The 20,466-nt window shown below is 56.9% G+C and overlaps 4 protein-coding genes across 8 annotated transcripts in view; 2 read left to right on the top strand and 2 right to left on the bottom strand.

The window, feature by feature from the left end:
• NECAB3 (N-terminal EF-hand calcium binding protein 3) overlaps positions 1 to 15,123 on the top strand; it is a 27,939-nt gene extending 12,816 nt beyond the window's left edge. Inside the window, exons 6-13 of the mRNA XM_051802808.1 lie at positions 7,571 to 7,707; positions 7,883 to 8,004; positions 8,420 to 8,499; positions 8,863 to 8,916; positions 9,494 to 9,606; positions 11,172 to 11,249; positions 11,511 to 11,602; positions 12,417 to 15,123. Of these exons, the coding sequence (XP_051658768.1) occupies positions 7,571 to 7,707; positions 7,883 to 8,004; positions 8,420 to 8,499; positions 8,863 to 8,916; positions 9,494 to 9,606; positions 11,172 to 11,249; positions 11,511 to 11,602; positions 12,417 to 12,445 (705 nt within the window). The 3' untranslated portion in view covers positions 12,446 to 15,123. The remainder of the gene's footprint in view (positions 1 to 7,570; positions 7,708 to 7,882; positions 8,005 to 8,419; positions 8,500 to 8,862; positions 8,917 to 9,493; positions 9,607 to 11,171; positions 11,250 to 11,510; positions 11,603 to 12,416) is intronic.
• Positions 1 to 20,466, top strand: part of PXMP4 (peroxisomal membrane protein 4) — a 131,123-nt gene that overhangs the window by 34,284 nt on the left and 76,373 nt on the right. The gene's annotated exons all lie outside the window — the stretch shown is intronic.
• On the bottom strand, positions 5,151 to 7,373 carry ACTL10 (actin like 10). The gene is made up of 2 exons (XM_051802807.1): positions 7,244 to 7,373; positions 5,151 to 6,433 (listed from the first exon to the last, which is right to left on the bottom strand). The coding sequence occupies exon 2, from the start codon at positions 6,391 to 6,393 to the stop codon at positions 5,275 to 5,277; it is 1,119 nt and encodes a 372-aa protein (XP_051658767.1). The 5' UTR covers positions 6,394 to 6,433; positions 7,244 to 7,373; the 3' UTR covers positions 5,151 to 5,274.
• Positions 14,870 to 20,466, bottom strand: part of CBFA2T2 (CBFA2/RUNX1 partner transcriptional co-repressor 2) — a 60,241-nt gene continuing 54,644 nt past the window's right edge. For all 4 annotated transcript variants that reach the window (XM_051802778.1, XM_051802780.1, XM_051802779.1 and 1 more), the window contains exons 9-11: positions 20,011 to 20,079; positions 19,540 to 19,730; positions 14,870 to 17,652 (exon numbers count right to left, since the gene is read on the bottom strand). In XM_051802778.1, the coding sequence (XP_051658738.1) occupies positions 17,365 to 17,652; positions 19,540 to 19,730; positions 20,011 to 20,079 (548 nt within the window). In that variant the 3' untranslated portion in view covers positions 14,870 to 17,364. The remainder of the gene's footprint in view (positions 17,653 to 19,539; positions 19,731 to 20,010; positions 20,080 to 20,466) is intronic.

Raw genomic sequence — 20,466 nt, forward strand, 5'->3', positions numbered from 1 at the left:
TAGGGCAAGCAGCCTCTTGCTCTGAGCCCCCCGCCCGTGTGTCAGAGGGCTGTGGTGCCCAGCTAAAGACAGCTGGGAAAAGCAGTGGCCATTGCTGGAAGGACCTTTCTCGGTGACCAGCAGCCCCCTTTGCCCCTGAAATGTATTAAATGTGCTTGGGGCTTATTCTGGGCTTACCTCCTTGGGAAGGGCCAGCCCTTTCCTTCCCTTCAGTGCAGTGGGTTGATGCTTGGTTGGAAGGGAATGAAGGGCATCATCCACTGACCTGTTGATCTGCCAGAGAGGCAAAGGGGGATCTGTCCCACAGTCTTCACAGTGGTGTGAAGTGTAGTGTCAGTCCTTCTCTCTGAATTTTCCTCTGCCCAGACCCAGACTCAGCAGTGTCTCCCTGTACCTTGAGAAATTTCATACCAGGAGAGGGAATCACTGGAAAATACATTTTCCCTTTGGTTCAGCTGCCCTGCCCCCTTTACAGTTATTAACTGCAAGTCCAGAGGGAGAGAAGGAATCCTCTCCAGAGAGCTATGCTTTATATCAATTCTTCTCTGTTCTGGTTTTCTGTGTGTAATGAATGTGTATATTCATGTGTTTCTCCAAAGGACAGCACAGTCACTGTCTGCTTCACAGTATTGGTGTGATGCATTCATTCACTTCATAGTTTCTGGTGCCACTGGTGTTCCCTGGAAAGGAGAAGCAGGTTCTCCCTGTTGGAACAGATTTTTATGGACTCGCTTTTCCACCCGTTTGGATCTGCCCAGAGCTGGGGCAGCCCAGTGTTCACAGCACTGCTCTCACCCAGGGGAGATCTGTGCTGATCAGGTGTTCTGAGCTCCTGAGTGCCCTGATGCAGACACTGACCCTCCTGGGAATCATCTCCCTGCTCTCTCCTGGTCTGCTGGGCTCTGCTTTGGGGAGAAGGAAGGAAGGGAGGATGCTCTGACCCTGTGGGCAGAGCTCTTGCAGAGCTGTGGGACACCTGCCATTCTAGAGGCTGCCAGAGATGATAAATGCTGCCTTCTTACCTGCTGTGACCTGAATATATTCCCAGATTTGTATTTCCAGAACTGGACTCGAGCTTGAGTTACTATGGGATGAGTGGCTTTATTCAGCTGGATTTTGGGCAGAACTCCCCTCTCTGTGAGCCAGGGGTGGGGACAGAGAGCAGAGACTTCCCATATTACACCTGCCCCTTGTTCCTGTTGATTCACTGCTGTGATACCCCGGGCTGAGGTCTGAGAGCCCCACTTGGGCAGAGAGACCACCCCATGGAAGAGCCAGGTGAATCCTTCCCAGGGAGCTGCTTGTGCTGGAGCTGCAGCCACAGTGCTCTGAGGAGACTGAAAGAGACCTGCCTGCTCCAAAAACCCTCCCCACAGAGCTCTGCCTCCAGATCAGGGCTGTGCAGGCAGCAGATGTTCTTCCCAGGCTGTATTTAAGAGGACTTCACATGACTCCTGAGCAGGCAGTGATGTCCAGACTGGCTGGAAGAAGGGGAAGGGGATTTCTGACTCGTGCTGGGTCTCACCAGCTGAGCCACAGCATCTCTTGCTCAGGGCATTATCCATCTCCAGTTTCTTACTGCTGCTGCCACAAGATTTCTCACCCCTGCATCCCCCAGGTACTTCCCCACAGCTGTAAACAGGCTCATGTAAATAAAACCCTGCTTTACAACCAGGAAGAGTCTCAGAGATCCTGAGATGTCTCATTGGCACAAGAAACAGAGCCTGGGGGATGTGCTGGCCTTGCTCGGGCCATGCCAGGGCCATGAGCTGCAGCAGGGAAGGAAATAAGGAAAGCAAAGCTTGGAGGGAGTGTTCTGCAGCTCTGGATTTGGGAGCTGTGGTGCCAAAAACCCTTTTAGTATGGAGGATTCCCACCTCTGTGGGCCAGGATCCCTGGCATGGATCAATGTCATGTCTCCACAGCTGTCCCCTGGCTGGCAGGCTCCTGGATCTGCTGCCATGCCCCTTGTCAGCTGCAGGATAAATGCTGGGATAAAGCAGGAGAAATGCAAGCTGGGTTTGTCCTCGCTGTGGGACTGCAGGACTCTGTGTGTGTGTGTGTGGGCAGTAAAGCTGCTCTTGGCCACTTTTATGTGCCTGCAGGTTGGCAGGAGGAAACCAAATCATTAGGGGTCCCCAGGCTTCCATCCTCCCTCACTGGGCTGGTAGAAGCATGGTAAAGAAAAGAGGGTTTTTCTCCAAATCCTGTAATTCCCACTTATATTTGTAAAGTATAACTTGCTGGCTGTGCTGTAGTGTGCTAATGACACCTTGTTTTGTGGCTGAGCTTCACGTTTGCAATAGAACAGCAGCAGAGTAGGAAGTGAACTGTGGAAATACCTTGGGAAACAGCCTGATGTTTCTCCCAGGGGGCCTGTATGCTAAAATCTTTCCATTCTCCAGTCTGCAAACACTGCAAACCAGCCCATAAATGCCTCTCCAAGCCAGGTGCTATTATTTCTCCTTTGGCAGGAACGTGACCACCTGTTCCATTCTGTCCTGAGCTTAACTATCATCGTAAGAAACTAATAAAACCTCTCAAAAGCAGCATTATAGCAGCTCCTGGCAACCTGGGGATTTTCATCTGGGTAAAGAGAGCTGAAATACCAGCCCATGACCAGAATTCCATGTCTCCTGCTTGCTGGGTTATTTCCTCTGTGACTCCTATCCATGGGGCTTCCCTGTGGGCAGAAAATGCTGTGCTTGGTGAGCCAGAGCACATTTTCATTGAACCTCTGTTTACAGAGGGTTTGACCCACGTGGGGCAGCTCCTGATGAGAGGATTTTGCTTGTTTGCCCCCAGATGAGGAGTGCAAGGAGGGCTGGGCAGCTGGCCTGAAGCAAAGGTGTGTTTTTCAGTTGATTCCCTCGCCTGGCATGACATTTTTCAAGCTGAATTTGGGTGAAGCAGCATCTGGGGCTCTCTGGAGGGATGGTTATTTCCATCCTTCCCTCCAGCACGTTCCCCTGGGTGTGCTGTGTGTGACAGGGCGAGAGACAGGAGGCAGCTGCTCATCCTGTGGGTGCTGACGTGTCCACGTGGGACCCTCCAGGGCTGAGTCCCCTCCAAGCACAGCGTGCCCCAGGCTGGCAGCTGGGTTTTGGGGGGTGGCACCTCAGGCTGATGCCTGTGCCTGTGTGTTTGGGGTGCAAGGACTGCACTGGGGGAGCTGTGGGGCTCGGGGCAGGCTCGAGGTGCCCCCCCCAGCTGTGATGTCAGTGGGAGCAGCGCCTGCCCCTGCTGTAAAACTCCATCCACCCACATCATCCAGGAAGGACACGAGGCTTGGGCCCCCTCAGGGTGAAAGCTGAGAGCATGGAGGGTGCTGGAAGGTTTGCTTGGTGCTTCTCCCTGCACCTGGCCCTTGGAAGGGGTGTGATGTGCTGGGGGAGAAGCATCCAAAGCCCATGTAAGGTGAAGATCCATAGACCAAGGCTGGGGGGGTGCTGGGAAGGACACCTTGGAGATGAGAATACACCTCATTCACCTGTGGAGGCTGCTTGCTGGTGGAAGTGCCCTCTGTGCTGCCAGGGAGGTGACAGTATTTGGATTTGGATGCTCCTGGAGTGACACAGACTGTGCCAGGCCATGTGGGGGGTGAACAATGGATCCTCTGTACTCCTCTTCACCTGCTTTCTCAGGTGTGTCCTGGGGAGATTGGAGTGTTGGTTGTTCCCTCATAAGCAGGGACTGTGTGTCTGGGCTGGCAGGAGCTGGGCAAGCACAGATAAGTGGTGCTGTCAGGGATTTTGGTTCCTGCCCCCCTTGGGAGTGGGGAGGGGAAGGGCTGGGCAGGGGTCCCCAGCCCTGTGCTCTCCATTGCTGGGGCTGTGGGGAAGGAAGTCTTGTGGGATCAGGTGGGATGCTTGGCTGGGGAGAGCCCAGAGAGGCAGAGCTGGAGCTCAGCTTCCCATGGCTGCATCGTGTCAGCTCCACTGCCATCCTCTTCCTCTGGCAGGAAAATGGGATTCATTTTCCAGCAGGGATGAAAACCCCCCTGGCTGCTCTGCCTACTGTGGTGCTGGGGGGTGGCTGGGGCCTTCCTTTGCCACCTCCAGCACGAGCCCAGGGCAGTGCTCTCCACTTTCTCCACTTACCTTCCCATCCCAGCCAGCCACAGCTGTGCCCAGTTGGATGCAGCTCCTGGATCAGGCTGGTGGCTTGGCTGTGGCACAGAACAACCAGAAAACCACGAGGGGCTCAAGGCCTTCCCCACTCTTCCCCTCCTTTGGCAGCAGCAATGGAAGGGTTATGTCCACATGCTTCTGTACAGAGCTTCTGGAATTCCAGATCCTCAGTGTGCTGGAGAGAAACACAGTAGGAATCGGAAATATTTGACCCGAGTAATGTGGTGGCATTGCTGGACATTCTTTTGGACATGGCTCATGGAGCTCGGGGGGGTGAAGGCAGCCTGGCTCTGGGGCTGTGCCTTGGGGTCACATGAGGACACCCCAGGGAAGGCAGAGGGGATGCTGGTCTGTCTCCTTGTCTTGTCAAGGAGAGGGGTTGACCTCTCCTGGTGGATGCTTCTGTGGAGCAACCAGCCCTCCTGCATCATGTGGAGACTCCTTCCCGCTGCAGTCCCGCCTGTGTCCCTTGAGGAGCTGGAATGGGTCTGGCTGTAGGGAAGGGAGCTGCTGTGACAGCTGGGCTGTGCTCCCCAGCTGCTCCCCCCTGCAACTTCCAATCCTTTTCTAATCATCTGCTGAGCTGAGTCAGTTCACTGAAGCAGCAGCAAAGCCAGGTGAGGAAATGCCTGTTCAGGGAGCTGAATGGGCTCCCTGAAGCACCAAATGACCTTTATACCAAAATTACAAGGAGCGAGTTCAGTTCCCTGGTTTTCAGCTCATCTCCATACCCAACCCTGAGCTGCTTCAGTGCTGGGATCTGGAATTGCCTGCTGTAGTAAAGTGGCTGCAGTGCAGGCACCATGTGGACCTTCCCCTCCTCGGCTCCTTCCTCCCATCCCTGTGGCTCCCCACAGACCTCAGGGGTCCTGCTGTGCTGACAGCTGGAGCAGCCTTGTTCCCTGTGCTGGCAGCTGCACTTCCATTAGGAAAGGACAGCTCTGATGCCATGGATGGGCACGGAAATAACCCAGAGTGTCAATGAGAAGCAGTTTGTTCCTTTTGGAGCGCTTTAATTGACTTTGCACCCCTGTAGCAGCGCGGGAGCTGCCCTCGGTCACTGCTGCCGCAGCTCTGCCCGGAGCAAGGTGGTATTTTGGAGTCCCTCCTCCTGTAGCTTGACGGTGGGATGGCTGCCATCCATCTACTGGAATTTGGTGTGCACATACTCAGCTCCATGCTCCTGGTACTCGCCCTTTGTCATCCACGCACGCTGGAAGGACGTGAGAGACGCTGCCATGGAGCCCCCCAGCCAGGCCGCCGTGCCCCTCTCCGGGCTCGCCAGGACATCGATCTGGACGCCCGTGCCTTGGGAAAGGAGGTTCAACCCTAAGCACATCCTCTCTGGGAAGCCAGGAAACATGGAGGAGCCACCTGAGAGCACGATGTTGCCCAGCACGTCCCTCCTGGCGTGGTCGGGCACCGTCTGGAGGCTCTGCCAGGCCAGCTGGTGCAGCCCGGGGCAGCCGTGCTGGAGCAGCTTGGGCTGGAAGAGCGGCTCCGGGCAGCAGAACCGCTCCTTGCCCAGGGTTATCCAGCGCCCATCTGGCGTCTGGAATCGGGCTGGATGATGGCAACCTTGGTCCTGGAGGTCCCTTTCATAGTCCAGGGAGACGTAGCAGCACTGCTTCTTCAGCTGGGACAGCGTCTTCCTGGTCAGGGCGTGCAGCGCCGCGGGCTGGTTGGGGCTCTCCAGCAGCAGCTGGTGCAGGTGGCTGGAGAGCAGCTCCCCGGCCACCCCCAGGCGCTGGGTGCCCTTCCTCAGGGTCTGGCCCAGGCAGACGGTGGTGACGTGGGACACTCCCGCCCCGGCCTCCACGGCCAGCCCGGTGACTCTGCCGTGGGCGCAGAGGGACAGGAACCCGGTGTTGGCCATGTGCAGGGCTGGCACCCCGAAGCTCTCGAAAAGCACCTCGGCTGCCTTTACCCTGTCGGTGGCAGGGCAGGACGGGGACTCAGCCAGGAGCACCGGGTGTTCCTCTGGTGGAACTCTGAGGCTGCAGGAGAAGAGGTGGCCCCACAGGCTCTTCATGCCATCCCAATCCTCAACGATGCCGTGCTGGAGCGGGCAGGACCTGGCTGCTGCCGCGAAGCCTTCTGTGCTTCCCGTGGCAGTGGGATGCTGCTGGCTGTCCCTCCTGGGGCCTGCACTGCAGGGGTGCAGCAGCACAGTCCTTAGAACAAACTGGGGCTGCCTCTGCCCCGCAAAGCCACCCCGGGTGAAGCTGCTGCCGCTGTCGATGATGACTGCAGGCTTCAGCATGGCTGGCACTCCGGAGGGATGCCGGGGAGGGAGGAAGAGCCTGCAGCAGGACAAGAGGGGTCTCATGAAGCCAAACCAGGCCCAAGTACCTGCTCTACAAGGGAGAGCAGCTCAGCCCCACTGCAGGACAGCAGTGCCTGCTCTAGAAGTGTCTGGGTACGTGTCTCAGCTTTTCCTCCTGTCTCCTTGCTCCACGTCTCGCTGAGTATCCCTCCTTGGGTACCTTGTCTCCCTCCCTGGGGGCCTGGAGATTTTCTGGCAGTGCAAGGACAGAATTTCAGGTGGTTTTAAGGAAGCAAGGGAAAACTGGACAGGAGATTCGAGTGGTTGGACCGAATCCAGGGCTGTATCCAAAGGAGTGTGCCCAGGAGGTCAAAGGAGGTGATTCTCCCCTGGTGCTCACTCCGCACCTCTGATCCAGAAGGACAGTGGTGGGGAATGGGCACACAGACCCATATTCCTCCTGGACACCCCTCCAGTGCCAGGGGGCAGGTGGGCTGGGGCTCACAGGGGCTGTCACTCACTTGTACTCGACAAGTGACATGGGGAAGGTCTGTGGGGTGACCCTGAACACCAGCACATGTCAGACATTCATCACGGAACCTCCCGTGGGAGCAGAGGGGCTTGGCGGTGTCTTCCCAGGGAGAGAGGGCATGAAGCCAGCCCCTATCCTGGCCTGCCAGTGGTGAGGGATCCCTGGAAGGGGCTTCCTGCACCTGGGGGATCGCCGTGGGGTCCCAGCCTTGTCCCAAGAGCCCTGGTGTGAGCAGAGCCGTGTGTGAACGAGTGAGCACGAGGGATGTTCTGCCAGCCCTGGAACCCTCCCTGAAGCTGGGGACAGTCCCTTTACCTTGTGGCTTGTGTCCATCTGCTCTCCTCCACGGCTCCCGGAGCTGAGAGTGCTGGGGCCAGGGCTGAGACTGCTGGGGCCGGGACTGAGGGTCCTTTGGCTGGAGTGCAGATGGAACCGTGCCTGTGTTCCCTGTTGTGATCTCACAGGCAGTTGCCCAGAGGGTTCTTCTGCCCTATAGTGTCACTTTTTTTTCTGAAATAACTAAACATTTGATTGACATCCACCTCTTTGAGTTTATTTAAGGGCCAACCCCTTCCAGCTGTGGCTCTGCTCCCCCTGCATGGAGTCAGAGGTGCCTGACATATCCTCTCCTCTTCCCCACAGAGGTATGAGACCTCCTCGAAGATAGAGCAGTTCCTGACCCGATTCCTGCTGCGGGAAACCATGCACCAGCTGCAGTCCCTGCAGGCATCCCTGGAGTGTGCTGTGGACACCGTGGAGGAGCAGGCGGGACGGGAGAGGTAATGGGGTGGGACGTGCTGGTCCTTCCCAGCCCCGCTCGTGGGAGTGCAGGATGGGGCAGGGTCTCTTCAGGAGGGACATCCCAGAGCAGGATTTGCCCTTTCCAAGCCTGCCGTGAAGCTGATCCCTCTGGGAATGACTTCAACCCCTTGTTCTGCATTTTTTTCCTTCCAGAAAGGACATAAAAAAACCTGAGACTTCAGTTGGCCTGAGGTCGGGGAGACGGTGTGGGCGCAGAGGACAGAAAAACATCTGTCTGTCTCCAACAGACCCCTATTCTGGGATGCTGACAACAGGTACCTGCAGCCTGGTGTCCCTGGTGTCCCTGGGGTTGGTCTGTGCCCCCCTGGAGCCTGGAATGGGTGTGGGATCAGCACAGAATCAATAAAGTTGGAAAAGACCTCTATGATCGAGTCCAACCATTATCCCAGCACTGCCAAGGCCACCATTAAACCATGTCCCCAAGTACCACATCTACAGCATCACTGGGCAACTCTGGGATGGAGCCTGGAGCATCTCACCAAGATGCCAGCTTCTGTGGGGTGTTGTATCCCTTGGGCAGTAGGAGAAGTTTCAGCAGAAATATCAGGTTTTTGGTTTAAATCAGAAGTTTTTAGAAGATCTGTGGTTTTCTGGGAGTTGAGCAAGCTTTTGCAATGACAAAATTGAGGGGTTTTTTTTGGTGACATCTCCGTGCCCTTTGCTGTGCAGGTGTTTGTGTCGAGGATAACAGCCAGTGGATGGCTCAGATCAACAGGCTCCAGCAGCTCATCGAGAAGCTGGAATGCAAGGTGTGTGGCCAAGGAGAGCTGCTGGGGGCTGCCCCACATGGCCAGGTCGGTGCTGGGACCTCTCCCTGTGCCAGCACCCCCCATATTCGGTCCTGGCATCGTCACAGAGCTCCACCCACTCACCAGACCCAGACTTGCAGTCTCCAGATCCACCCTTCTCCTCTCAGCTCTGCTGACCCTCCCATGGTCCTGCTGATCTGACAAGTCAGCCAGGACCCACCAACCCCACAGGTCATATGCCTGTCCTCCCCCAAGGACCCCAGGAACATCCCCAGTGTACTGCCTGTCCGCTGAGCTGGGCTGTGGGTTCCCAGGTTTCCCTTGTTGCAGTAACTCTGATTTTCCTTGTGGTGTTGAATGCAGAGCCCACACCTGGAGCCGCTGAAGGAGGAATCCATGTGCAAAGGACAAGATGCAGTAAGTCCCTGTCCTGCTGCTCCTTGTTTGCAGGTAACCCAGAATGTGCACAGATCCCCCCTCACACAGCTCCTGTGCCCCGAGACTGGGTGAGCTCTACCTGTGGGCTGACGAGGAGTCTGCAGCCTGGTGATGGAGCAGGGTGGGATTCAGGGCTGTGAGCTGGGTGTGGGACCATACTCAGGACAAATGCAGCTCACTCAGGCCCCTGAAAGCCTTGGGCAGTGCCCACAGCCAGCCCAGAGGAAGGTGATACTCTCTTGTGAGTGCCCAAATCCCGCAGGTGTGCTCCGTGCACAGCCCAGGTGGAGGGATCCCCAAGGCCCTTTCTGCTGTGGGGAGGACACTGGGAACTGCAGCAGGACCCCACCACCAGGGGATGGAGCATCTCCTATTGGTGCAGTCCTTGGTGTAAAGGCAACCTGCCCAGGTGGGAAGAAGCCACTTCATGTCACCGTGGTGCCAGTCCCACTGCGGTGCTGTGCTTGCTTGGCACCGCCGTGTCCCGCAGCAGGGTGGGAGCAGGGAGGGCAGGAGGGGACAGGCCAGTCCCTGATGCCCTTCTGTCCCTTGGCAGCACATCCTGGTGGCCAAGAGGCAGATCTCGGTGGCCACGAGCAGCATCGAGGAGTTCCGGCAGGCGTTCCGCTCCTACACCGAGGGCACCGCCGGGCACAGCAGCTGCCTGCAGTAAGTGGGGGGGTCTGTGGGGTGGTTTGTGGGGTGGCTCCTCCAGAAATGGAGGCTTTAATATGGCACCTTTAGGGGGGACAGAAGGGTTTTTGTGGAGTGTTTCGTGTGCTGGTCGGTGCAAGGGTGGGTTCAGCACGCAGGGGTTGGACCTTGCAGAGAGGGTGAGTGTGTCATGGCTGCAGCGCTGTCCCTGCCTGCAGTACTGTCCCAGCTCCTGCTGCAGGTATTCCCAGTAAGAACCAGTGTCTGGGAAGGAGGGGGTGGGGTTTATGCCAACAGGAATGGCACGTGCGTGTAAGTGAGTGCATGAACTCCTCCAGCACTGAGGGACTCGAAAGCAATGGAAAGGTCAAGGGCAGAGCTCATGCAGAGCGTTGATTTATGGACAGTGTGTGTGGGAAGCAGCTGTAAGCACCTGAAGCTGACCCCGTGTGAGGCCAAGGCTGCCCCCAGCACTGCTCCAGGGCTCTGCCTGCAGGGACACATCACTGCCAGCCTGTCCCTGAGATGCCACAGCTGCTCCCTGAGCGGCACTTCCCTTCTCCCGTGGGAGATTTCAAGCCGCTTTCAGCAGGGAATGTTCATGCTGTTCCCATTTAAAGCGTCGTTTTTCAGCTCTTCAGTTTCAGCAGCATAAATGCACGTTTTCAGTCCAAACAAAAGGAAGACGCTCGTTGTGACACATGTGACGGGGGAGAATGGGAGTTCTTTTCTATGGAATTGATGGGTTTTTTTGTCATGAGAGCTATTTGTGGAGACAACAGGGTGGCGTGTCACGGGCAGGCTCTCCATGTGAGTGGAAAGCTGGAGCCAAGCCCAGGGAGACTCCACAGTCCTGGCTCACTCCAGGGAATTGCAAAGCCCATCGTGGCCCCTCAGGGGGATGCAACCTCAGAGCTGCTGGGGGAGTTATTTGCTGTCCCCCCAGAGCTTGGCCCCCTCCAGCAGCCCTTGGCAGCAGCTGGAGGAAAGGCTCATCCTCAGCTGGAATTGCTGCTGCTGCAGCCGAGTGCAGCTGGTTCCCTCAGCCCTGCACCCCAAGCCTTGTGCTCTCACCCCCCTCCTGCTGCCCCCCATCTTCCCAAAGGCTGGAGGCCCAGTCTGTTCCTGTGGCAGGAGGGAGTGTGGGGAGCATCACTGGGGCAATGGCATCGCTCTGGGAGCAGCAGGCTGTGGGTTCATGCTGTGAGCTCAGCTCCTGCCCTTGTGCCTCAGTTTCTCTCCATGTGAATGGTGACACCTCCTCCAAAGGGCTGGAAGGATGAGCTGTGCCAGTGCTGGGGATATGTGGAAATAATAAAACACTGACAGTGCTGATTCCTGAGCAGCAGTGAAGACCAGTTTAAAAGCGTTCAAGCTCCTCTGCCGCCTGGACACAGGAGCCGTGAGGCAGGATTTGGGTTTGGAATCCCCTGGAGCTGTTTGCTCCAGCAGCCACGAACTGGATGCATCCAAACTGTGCTTTGGAGGCCTCGTGGAGAGACTGATGTGCCCGGGCTGGTGGGGCACACGTGGCTGTGCCAGCACCCGGCCTCAGCTCAGGGTCACTCCTGTCCCCACAGTGTCTCTGCCTGCAAGCTGACAGACGAGGCCTGCTTCATCCTGTACGAGTTCTGGCAGGACGTGACCTCGTGGAGAAGGTGGGAGCTCTCCGTGTGCACTGCGGGGGGCTCAAAGGGGTTTCCTCTCGGGGCTCCCCCTCCTTGCCCAGCCTGTCCTGCTGCTGGCACTGCTCACAGCTGTGAATGCTGCTCAGAACACCCTCATGTGCACCCCGGGGCTGTTGGCAGCATAAGAGTGTGCCTGGTGCAGCAGCAGCCCTGTCCCCAAGCGTGGACAGGGATCCTGGCACCAGAGGCTGCACCCCCTGCACCCCTCTGACCCTGCTCCCTGTTTTACAGCCACTTGCAGTCCAGCTGCAGCAAGACTTTCCAGCAGTCCATCATCAGCTTGCTGGAGTCCCCGGAGCTGCTGACCACCATGCTCTTCCCAGGTGAGGGGGTCCCCAGTGCCACGCTGTGCCCCGGGTGTGCTGCAGAGGGCAGGAGCAGTGCAGGAACAGGCACAGGGACTCCCTCCAGAGCAGAAGATTGGCTTGGGGTGATCTAAATCGGGTTTTTCAAGCCAGGGTGAGACCCACTGTCCCCGGCAGGTTTGGTTGTGTGAGCTGGTGGTGCTGCAGGGTCTGTCCCCTGCCCAGGGATGCTCTTCGGCCAGGACAGCCAAGCAGCAGGGGCACTTCACAGGTAGCAGATAAGCTGGGCCCTGCCTCAAATACACCTGGTGCCTTGTTTTGGTTTTCACCTGAGCCCTGAACCTGTTCTGCAAAGCTCTGGTGCTCTTGGGTCAGTCCCAGTGGCTGCATCCAGGCTCAGCCCAGTGCTGAGAGAGGGGAGAGGCCAACACAGGGAATGTGCACATTCCTGTGGTACCAATAGAAATGTGACCAGATGTGGGAACTGGGGTCCACATTAAGCCCCAGTTTATTTTCAGGGATCACATTCAGGTCTTGTGTAAAATAATATAAAACATGGATTAATTTGGACTGCTGCCAGCACTGCTCCTGACCTGCCAGTCCCACTGCCCACATTCCCAGTGCTCTCCTGCAGAAGCTGCCACAGCTCAAGGGGGATCACCCACCTCCAGGCCATCCCATGGCTGCGCTCCCTGCCCTGGGAGGGGGGGTGGGTGCTTTAGGGCCAGATGCCAGGGACCTGCAGGGCCAGGACCCCCATCCCTGCCACCCTACATCCCTCTCCTGTTTAACACTGCCCTCACATCCCTGACCCCTCTCCCTCTCTCCCCAGCTTCCTGGTGGATCATGAACAACAACTGACCCAGGCAGACACCTCAGGACACCGTCAGCATGCGGGAGGACACGGAGCCCTCGGCACAGCCCTCGCCTTCCCTCATGTTCCTCCTCTCCCTGTCCCTCACCCCCTCCTGCTGCCCAGCAGGGCTGCCTGCCCTTGGCCCTGCCAGTGTTTCACCCCTGCTATTCTCCTGTTAATTTACTTATTTATTTCCACCCCAAGACAGTCTCTGAGCTGCCTGGCAAGAGCGGAGCACTCCCTGAGTGCTGGGGGGAGCCGTGTTTGGGGGTCACACCCTGGCCCTTGGGGGACCACTGGTCTGGTTGCTGTGTCCCCTCAGCCCCTCCTCCACTCCAGCTCCTCTTCCTCCCGGTTCTAAGGGCTGCCCAAGGCTCCATGGGGTGTTGGGATGGGCAGGGGGACATGGCTGGGGCCAGCTGTGACATCCCTGTGCCCTGCCCACCAGAGCCACCCTGGGCCAGCAGCACCTCTGCCCAGGGAGCCAGGTGGCCTCCTATGGATTGTGAATAAGTGTTTTATAGGGAAAAAAGTATTTAATGAACTATTTCTGGCAAGGTGTGCCTGATCAGGCCCTGGCATGCTGACAGCCTGTGCAGCCACTGCAGTGGCCTTGAGACTGACCTTGTGTGCCCCAGCTGTGCCCAAGGCTGTGCCCGTCCCCAGCACACCCTGCTCCTCAGGGAGACAGCATGGATCCAGCCCCAGCACATCCCAGTCCCTGGGGAGGCCAGAGGGGCTCCAGTCCCAGCATATCCCAGTCCCTGGGGAGGCCAGAGTGGATCCAGCCCCAGCACATCCCAGTCCCTGGGGAGGCCAGAGTGGATCCAGCCCCAGCATATCCCAGTCCCTGGGGAGGCCAGAGTGGCTCTGTCTCTGTTGCTTCATGAGTTCACATAAACGGGCATTAGCACCAGGCAGTGCTGCCAGAGAGGCTGTAGCTGAGTTAATGGTGATGGGCACCATGGGAGGGGGCCACAAAATGAGGGGGAAAGTCCCAGGGCTGGAGTGGCCCAAGCGCACCTGGTCCATGGCTCGTGCTCGTGGTCCTGTTGTTGGTGCTGGAGCAGCAAATCCCTCACTGAGCTGGGATGAAATGCATCATCACAAACAGTGTGGAGTGTGGGGAGAAGGGCACATGGGGCAGGCAGGGACTCCGGGGACTCTTGGCATGGAGGACAGCACTGTCCTTGCACCCCTGTCTGCCCCCAGCACCCACGTGGGTCACCACAGGTGCCTGCACCCTCAGGGTTGTTACCACCCCTCAACCTCTTTTCCCTGGTGCTGCTCCACCAGAAATACTAATTTTGACTGTTTCTTCCCCAATCCCTGCAGGCAATAAGTAAAATCCGTGGCTGAAGGGGCAGTGAGTGCAGCTCCATCCTGGGGACACCTCACACACACTGTGCTGGGTGGGTCTGACACAGTGTCAGCCCCTGCCCTGGTACCATGGAGTGACAACACAGAGGGGCTTGCTGGGTTTGGGGTGCTTGTTTTGCCCCAGCAGAAGCTTTCTAGGGCAACCCCTGGGTTTGAGATATGGGGGTGACACTGCTGATGTCCAGAAATGGGATCAGGGAAGCTCCTCATTGGAGGGGAGGAACAGCAGCTCAGACATGCACCAACAAACCCTGTCCTACGTCCCAGGGCTGACTCAGGAACCAAACCACAAATGCTCCTCCCCGTTCCCTGGGGACCCATCCTCCAAGTGCCCAGTTACACACCCTGTTACTGATAACTGCTGACTGCCCTGGCCAAAACCATGGTCACAGGGCAGGGGAGGCAGCTCCATTGCCAAGGGCCACCTTCCCCCCCTGGGAGTTACACACAAGGGCCACAGTGGGGCCATGGGCCATTGGTAAAGGGACAGGGCACAGCCAGGGTGGGTTAGAGATGGGTACCCAGAGCATCCACAAAGGGCACAGCTGCAGCAGGCACTGATCTGGGATTCCTGAGCTGCCTCCCCAGCCCCACGTGGGGTTTGCCCCTCAGGTTTGGGCTTCTTCACCACTGGATTACTGTTTGCAGGAGCCTGGAGAGCAAAATCCTCAGATTAGGCCAACATGTGTGCAGGGGGCTGGGGGCACAGGGCTGGCACTGCCAGCCAGCTGTGACAGCACCAACCCTGCAGGCTGGTCTGTGCTCAAAAAAAAAAAGTAAGTTCAAAAAAGCTCAGAGAAGAACACACTTAACCAGGAACTCCAACATCACTGAGTATGGGATTGAACTCCAGCTCTGTTCCCAGGCTTTGCTCGGGCTCCCCACAGCACCTGCAGCAGCATCACCACTGCAGGGGAGGCAGCTTTTGTCCCTGCAGGTCCCCAGCCAAGGTCATGGCCTAGTAGCATCTCCCAAAAAAACCCAACAACAGCCTAAGCACTGCAGAAAACACCTCTGCCCCTTCCCACAGAGAAGGGGGAGCTGGAGGATGAATATAGTCTTTTTATTGACTACTTTTGAGTAGAACAAACTAAATACATCTGTAACAGTTTGGGTTCCTTTATACAGGACATTAAATAAGTTATGCACAGGAATGAAGTAACAAATTTCTATTACAGAATTAAATGTCAAAAAAAACCCAAACAGAAACCTCAACCCAATGTCTTCCCATGTCCCAAGTTCACATTTATCATTCCATGTTTTTTTAAAAAAAACCAAACAAAAAAAAAACGAAAAAAAAGAAGCAATCATTCTAATCATGACTGTTAGTATTCCATTCATTTACACTGGAGTTAATTTTAATACACAGCCATCAACATTGCATGAGAATTATGGAAGACAATCTATTTACAAGCAACTCCTTCCAGCTCTGCCCTGCTCTCCCTTCCCATCCCACCTTGGCACAGTTGGCCCCCACTGACCCACAGTGTCGAGTCTGTGGGTGAGGATGGGATGTCACAAGCACATAACTTACCTGAGGCTGCTCCAAATGTGCCCCTTAGGGCAGGAAAACCCTTCAGCCCTGGCTAAGTGGGGGTGCCAGGGCAGCCCCTTGCCCTGGTGCTCTCACAAGCCCCAAGTGCTGCTCCTCCCCACTGAGGCATCTTCTCCATGCCATGGATTTGGGCACAGCAAACACGGACAGAGCTGCGTTCTGGGATCCTTGTGAGGGCCACCTGGGGCTCCCTGGCCACCTCCACCTGCCCCAGGTTGGGTGACACCTCTGGGCTGCTGCAGGTCAGGGTGGCCCCAGTGCCTCCCCCACTGGGGGCTGCCTCAATCCCAGTGGCTGTGCTGGGCTCCCACGCCAAGGGCTCTCCCAGCACCGACTCCTGGGGACACGGGGGATACACTCCCCTCTGCCACTCCCAACCCATCTTCAACACCAGCCACGGTGGCTTTTTTGCATAACAAAACCTTGCAGACACACCATCACCCATCCTATCCCCCAACAGCAGCTTCCCAAAGAGCTTTCCCCAGGAGCCAGGGTTGGTGCAGCGGGGTCTCCCGCGAGCTCCGTCACGATTCATTACAGCTCCATTTTTCACCTCCAATCCAGAAAGTGATCAAAAATAATTTGGGAATTACTCGCCTCATTGGGCTCCAGCCCAGCAATTGCACACACACAGTCACGGAAACACGGCTTTGCTGAATAGGTGGATTTCCAGAGCCTGTTTGTGCGACTGTGGGAATTTGGAGCAGCTCCCAGAGGGCACACGCCCATCCCTCCCACGGGCTGCACCACTGCTGACCTCTGTGAGGCATCCAAGAGCAGCCCTGCTGTGCCCTGGGACAGCCCTGCTGCAGGTCTGTGTTAATCATTGCCCTGAATCCCTCCAGTGCCTCCTTCCACTCCACAGCAGGGAACCTCCAAGTGACAGATCTCCCCAGGCTGATCACAGCATCCCCTCGCTCTCAGCCTGCATTTTTGGGATGGTCTCCAAAGGCTGGACGAGGCAGATCCCGGGCATCTCCCGATGCAGCACCACAGGAGACTCCCAGGGCTGGGGGGGGGGAGAAGTGACACAGGACACCAAGTCCTGCCTGTCTTTTAGCAGTTTGGCCGATGTGTGCAGAGAGCACAGGCTGTAAATCACCCCCTTGCACCCCGTGAGGATCCCTGGGCTCAAAAACAACAGCAGGAACTCACAAACCAACAGCTTCTAGGCAGTGAAAAAAACCCCAACGCTTTCTGCACACCCAAACAGCCCCCAGGTGGAAAGGGCAGCTGCTCCCAACCCAGATCTGCTCTGCACGTGTTACCTCAGCACAGGTCCCACCCAGGAAGCACAAAAACCGTCTGTCCCACCACAGAATGGGATGAAATCCAGGCCATCCCACAGTACTTCCCCAGCACTGACATTCGGTTTAAAGCAGACAAATCCTCTCCTCCCCCTCTGCAGCCATCAGATGCCAAGCTGCAGGCAGAAGCAGCGGGCTCAGCTTTTGCCACGGCACTAGAGGATGGGATGCTCCTGGCTGGGGAATCGGCTCCGGTCTGTTCACAGCAAGAACCGGCTGGCACGGCCACCTGAGGCACCACTGCTGGGAGTAAGGAAAAAAACAGAGGGATATTATGGAAGAAAGGTGGCTGAAGGAGGCAGCTCAGACACCTCAGGAAGCCTGAGCACGCCACAAGCATGGGGCTCCCTACTTGGGCACCACACGCTCAGCATCTCCCGTGTGTGCCAGCACTCTCCCACAGTCCAGGTCCCCCGAGTGGGTGCCCAATGTTCCCCAGGTCCTGAAGATGCTCTGGTGCCCCCCCAGAGAGGGGCAGGGAGCTGCTGTGGGCAAGGCTTGTCCCAGTTCATGAGCCATAAAGGAAAAGGCAGGATGAGATGGCAAAGCCAGAGTGTCAGCGCTCCGAGGAGACGGCGCGATGGGTCAAACGTGTCAAGTGGTAACAGTTGTTGTGGGGTTTTTTTTCAGCTTAAAAAAAACTCATGAAACTAATCAAATAGAGAGAGCCAACACCTCCCTCCTAGAGCCCGTTTGTATCTATTGCTGTCACAGACGCTGGGGTGGAGGAGCGGGAGGTGGTCGCCGAAGTCTTCTCAAGGGCCGGGCTGGGGACGCCGTCGAGGCTCTTGGCACCTGCTGCCACCCGGCCCGTGGGCAGAGCCAGGGGCTTGCTCTGGCCATGCAGGCCTTGGCCACAGATCCGGTGGTGCCTCTCCCAGTCCTTGTGCTGGCAGAAGGAGCCGCAGTACCGGGCGATGTTGCAGCCGCTGCACGTCTCGCTGGCTTTGCGACCGCAGTTCCAGCAGCTCTGCAAGACCAAAGACACCACACTTGAAAGGGGTTTAGTTTCCAAGAGCTGCAGGATGCTGCTGACTCAGCTCTGGAGGGGACTGTCCATCCCCTCTGACCCAGATCTGGTAATATTAAAATGAGCAATCCATTAATTCCTGCCATTTCACAGCTCTTTGCCAACGGTTCTAACCCCTGCTCCTCTTCTCTGTCCAAAGCTGCTGTCACACTGCTCCGGTCACATCCTCTCCCCTAGATCCACCCAAATGCAGAGAGGAAACAGCAAGCAAAGACTGAAGAACATGCTGCAGATGCTGCTGTTGGGTCTTTTTATTTCCTGTTTGAAGCAGCTCTATTTTGGTATCGCTCCCAGCCAAGCGCTCTCCGCTGGGATTACGACATGCTGCACAGGCACCATTTGCTCCGCGCCCTGCCTAGCTGCACAAGGGGTTGGAACAGGCCAATTTGGAAAAGAGAAAGCTCATCTGAAAGCCTCCCAGCCAGGTGGAAGCACTGCCAGAGCCCGAGCTTCAATCTGGAAGCAGAGCAAAGCCCCTCTGGCTGCCGGGAGAGGAGTCAGCTGGTGGGCTCCTGGCGTGCCACTGCTTCCCTCGGAGCGCGGGGCAAAGGGCCAGCGCCGGAGCGCCGGCTGCAGCTGCTCCAAGGAGGGGAGCTGGTGCATCAGCTTCCCTGCAGCTGGATCCAGGCACAGCAAACACATACTGGGGAGGGCGAGCTCAGCTGTGGGAACGCAGCGTTCATCAGAGCCAGCTTGCTCTGATCCTGCCCAACGGGGCACCTTTGTGGGGGCACTGCTGCTGCGACCCCCGGCAAAGAGCTGGGCAAGCAGGGAAGTGGGGTGGTGGGAGATGCTGGGCTGTGCCAGGCAGCCCTGTTGTGGGGAAGGGCAGCAAGATTCCCCACTCACAGGGTCTGCACTGGAGCCGCCAGCTCCTGATGATCATTTACAGTCTGGCAGCAAAGCACCAAAGAGAGTGGGTTGTGAGCGAGCTGCTCCAGAGCCAGCACATCCCCAAGGCTCCTCCACTCCAGGAGAAGAAGGACCTGAGACCAAAAAGCTCCTACACCAAAGGCTGTGGTAACTCTTGGAAAAGTGGGTCACTGCTTCACAGCTGTTTACACTTGAACTGTTTTTAAACTGTGTTGCAAAGGTTACATGATGTGCCAGAACACAGGACAGCTTTTAGAGACGTGCTCTGGGGCTTGCACAGGGGGTGCTCAACAGCTCCCAAGGTCCCACACTGCTTCCCAGCATGGCTGGAGGAGGAGGAGGACACTCCTCTGGTATTCCCCTACAGAGAAATCACTGCTTGTCTCATTCCTCCTGTGGCTTACTGAGCAGTTCCACCCACTCCCATCACGTGTTTATTGACCGGTGCATTCAACAGCTAAACAGAGAGCTGCATCCACCAGCATCACTTTCTCTTTGCTTCCACACCTCTCTCAATCCCACAAAACCCCTGGTCATTACACTGGGCTCAGCTCAGGGTCCCCAGCAGTACCTTCATGTGGCTGTTGCACACACACACACAGGTGTTGCAGACACTGTTTAGGCTGATTCTGTGCCAGCAAAATCAAAAGCAGAAGGGAATTTTTATGATATCAGCTCATTCCTTTAGTTATTGATCAGAGAGAAACTTCTAAAAGGAAAAAGTGCACAAGCCCAGGGCTGGACAGGGCTTGGAGCAACCTGGTCTAGTGGGAGTTGTCCCTGCCCATGGCAGGAGGTTTGAAACAAGATGATCTTTAAGGTCCCTTCCAACCCAAACCATTGTGCGCTCTATGATTCCACGACAAGGGATGGGGGACCTGCAGGCTCTGAGCCACCATCGGGCAGGGCCTGGAAGGAAAGCCCCTTCCTGGGGACGTCCCCTGGCCACGTTACCTCCGTGGACTCCTCCTGCTCGTTGATCACCAGGAAGGCGTCCTCGGTGGCCTGGCGCTTGGCGTCGGCGATGGTCTGCTCCATGCGCGCCCGCTCCGAGGCGATCATCTCGAACGCCTTCTGCTCCGCCTCCGCCACCGCCTTCTGCACCTCCGACATGGCCTGGCGCTTCACCTCGTTCACAGCTTCTTCTGGAAGGAGAGAGCGGCGTCACCCCCCTGCCCGAGGAGCGGGACGAGCCTCCCAGACAAAGAGAGGGAGCGGCCAGGCCAGGCTCAGTCCCACGGGATCCCCAGTGGCACCACAGAGGAGCAGAGCCCTTTGGAAGGCCCAGGGCGGGGATGTTGGCAGCCAGATGTGCACATCCTGGGGCGTTCCTGCAGCTGGCCTGCTGCTGTTTCTGCACAGCATCTGTGTTTACCCCAGGCGATCCGGCAGAATCCCTGGCCGAGGTCACCAGCAAACACTCACCAGCTTTTTTCCAAATCTCCTCAGTGACGTAGCCCGTTCCCGACCTGCTGCTGAACTCCCGCAGTGAATCTGTTGGAATAAGGGACACAGGGAAAGGTTGGCAAAGCCTCATCTCCCCCACCTGCTGCTTACGTGCCCAGAGGTACCTGGGGACATCGGGGGCAGGGTAGGACTGACCAGCTAAAACTCAAAGCAGAGGGTTCCGAGGGTTAAAGCCGTTCCTCAAACACTCAGACGACAAATTACAACATTTAATTAGCACCTTGCATAATTTATGACATTATATAACCTGTTTCCATCTCCTGGTACTCTATAGCAACAGGCAATACTTATAAATATATGTCATTCAACATCTGCACTGTCCAGAGACCCTGAGCACCAGCAGTTTACATCAAGCACAGCACTTCCCACTCCCTGGGCAATTCAGAGGCTTGAACTGATGGACAAACTGTCCCC

This window comes from Manacus candei, unplaced genomic scaffold (genome assembly GCF_025592945.1).
Source record: "Manacus candei isolate 608988 ecotype Guabito, Panama unplaced genomic scaffold, ASM2559294v1 h1tg000057l, whole genome shotgun sequence".
NCBI lineage: Eukaryota > Metazoa > Chordata > Aves > Passeriformes > Pipridae > Manacus > Manacus candei.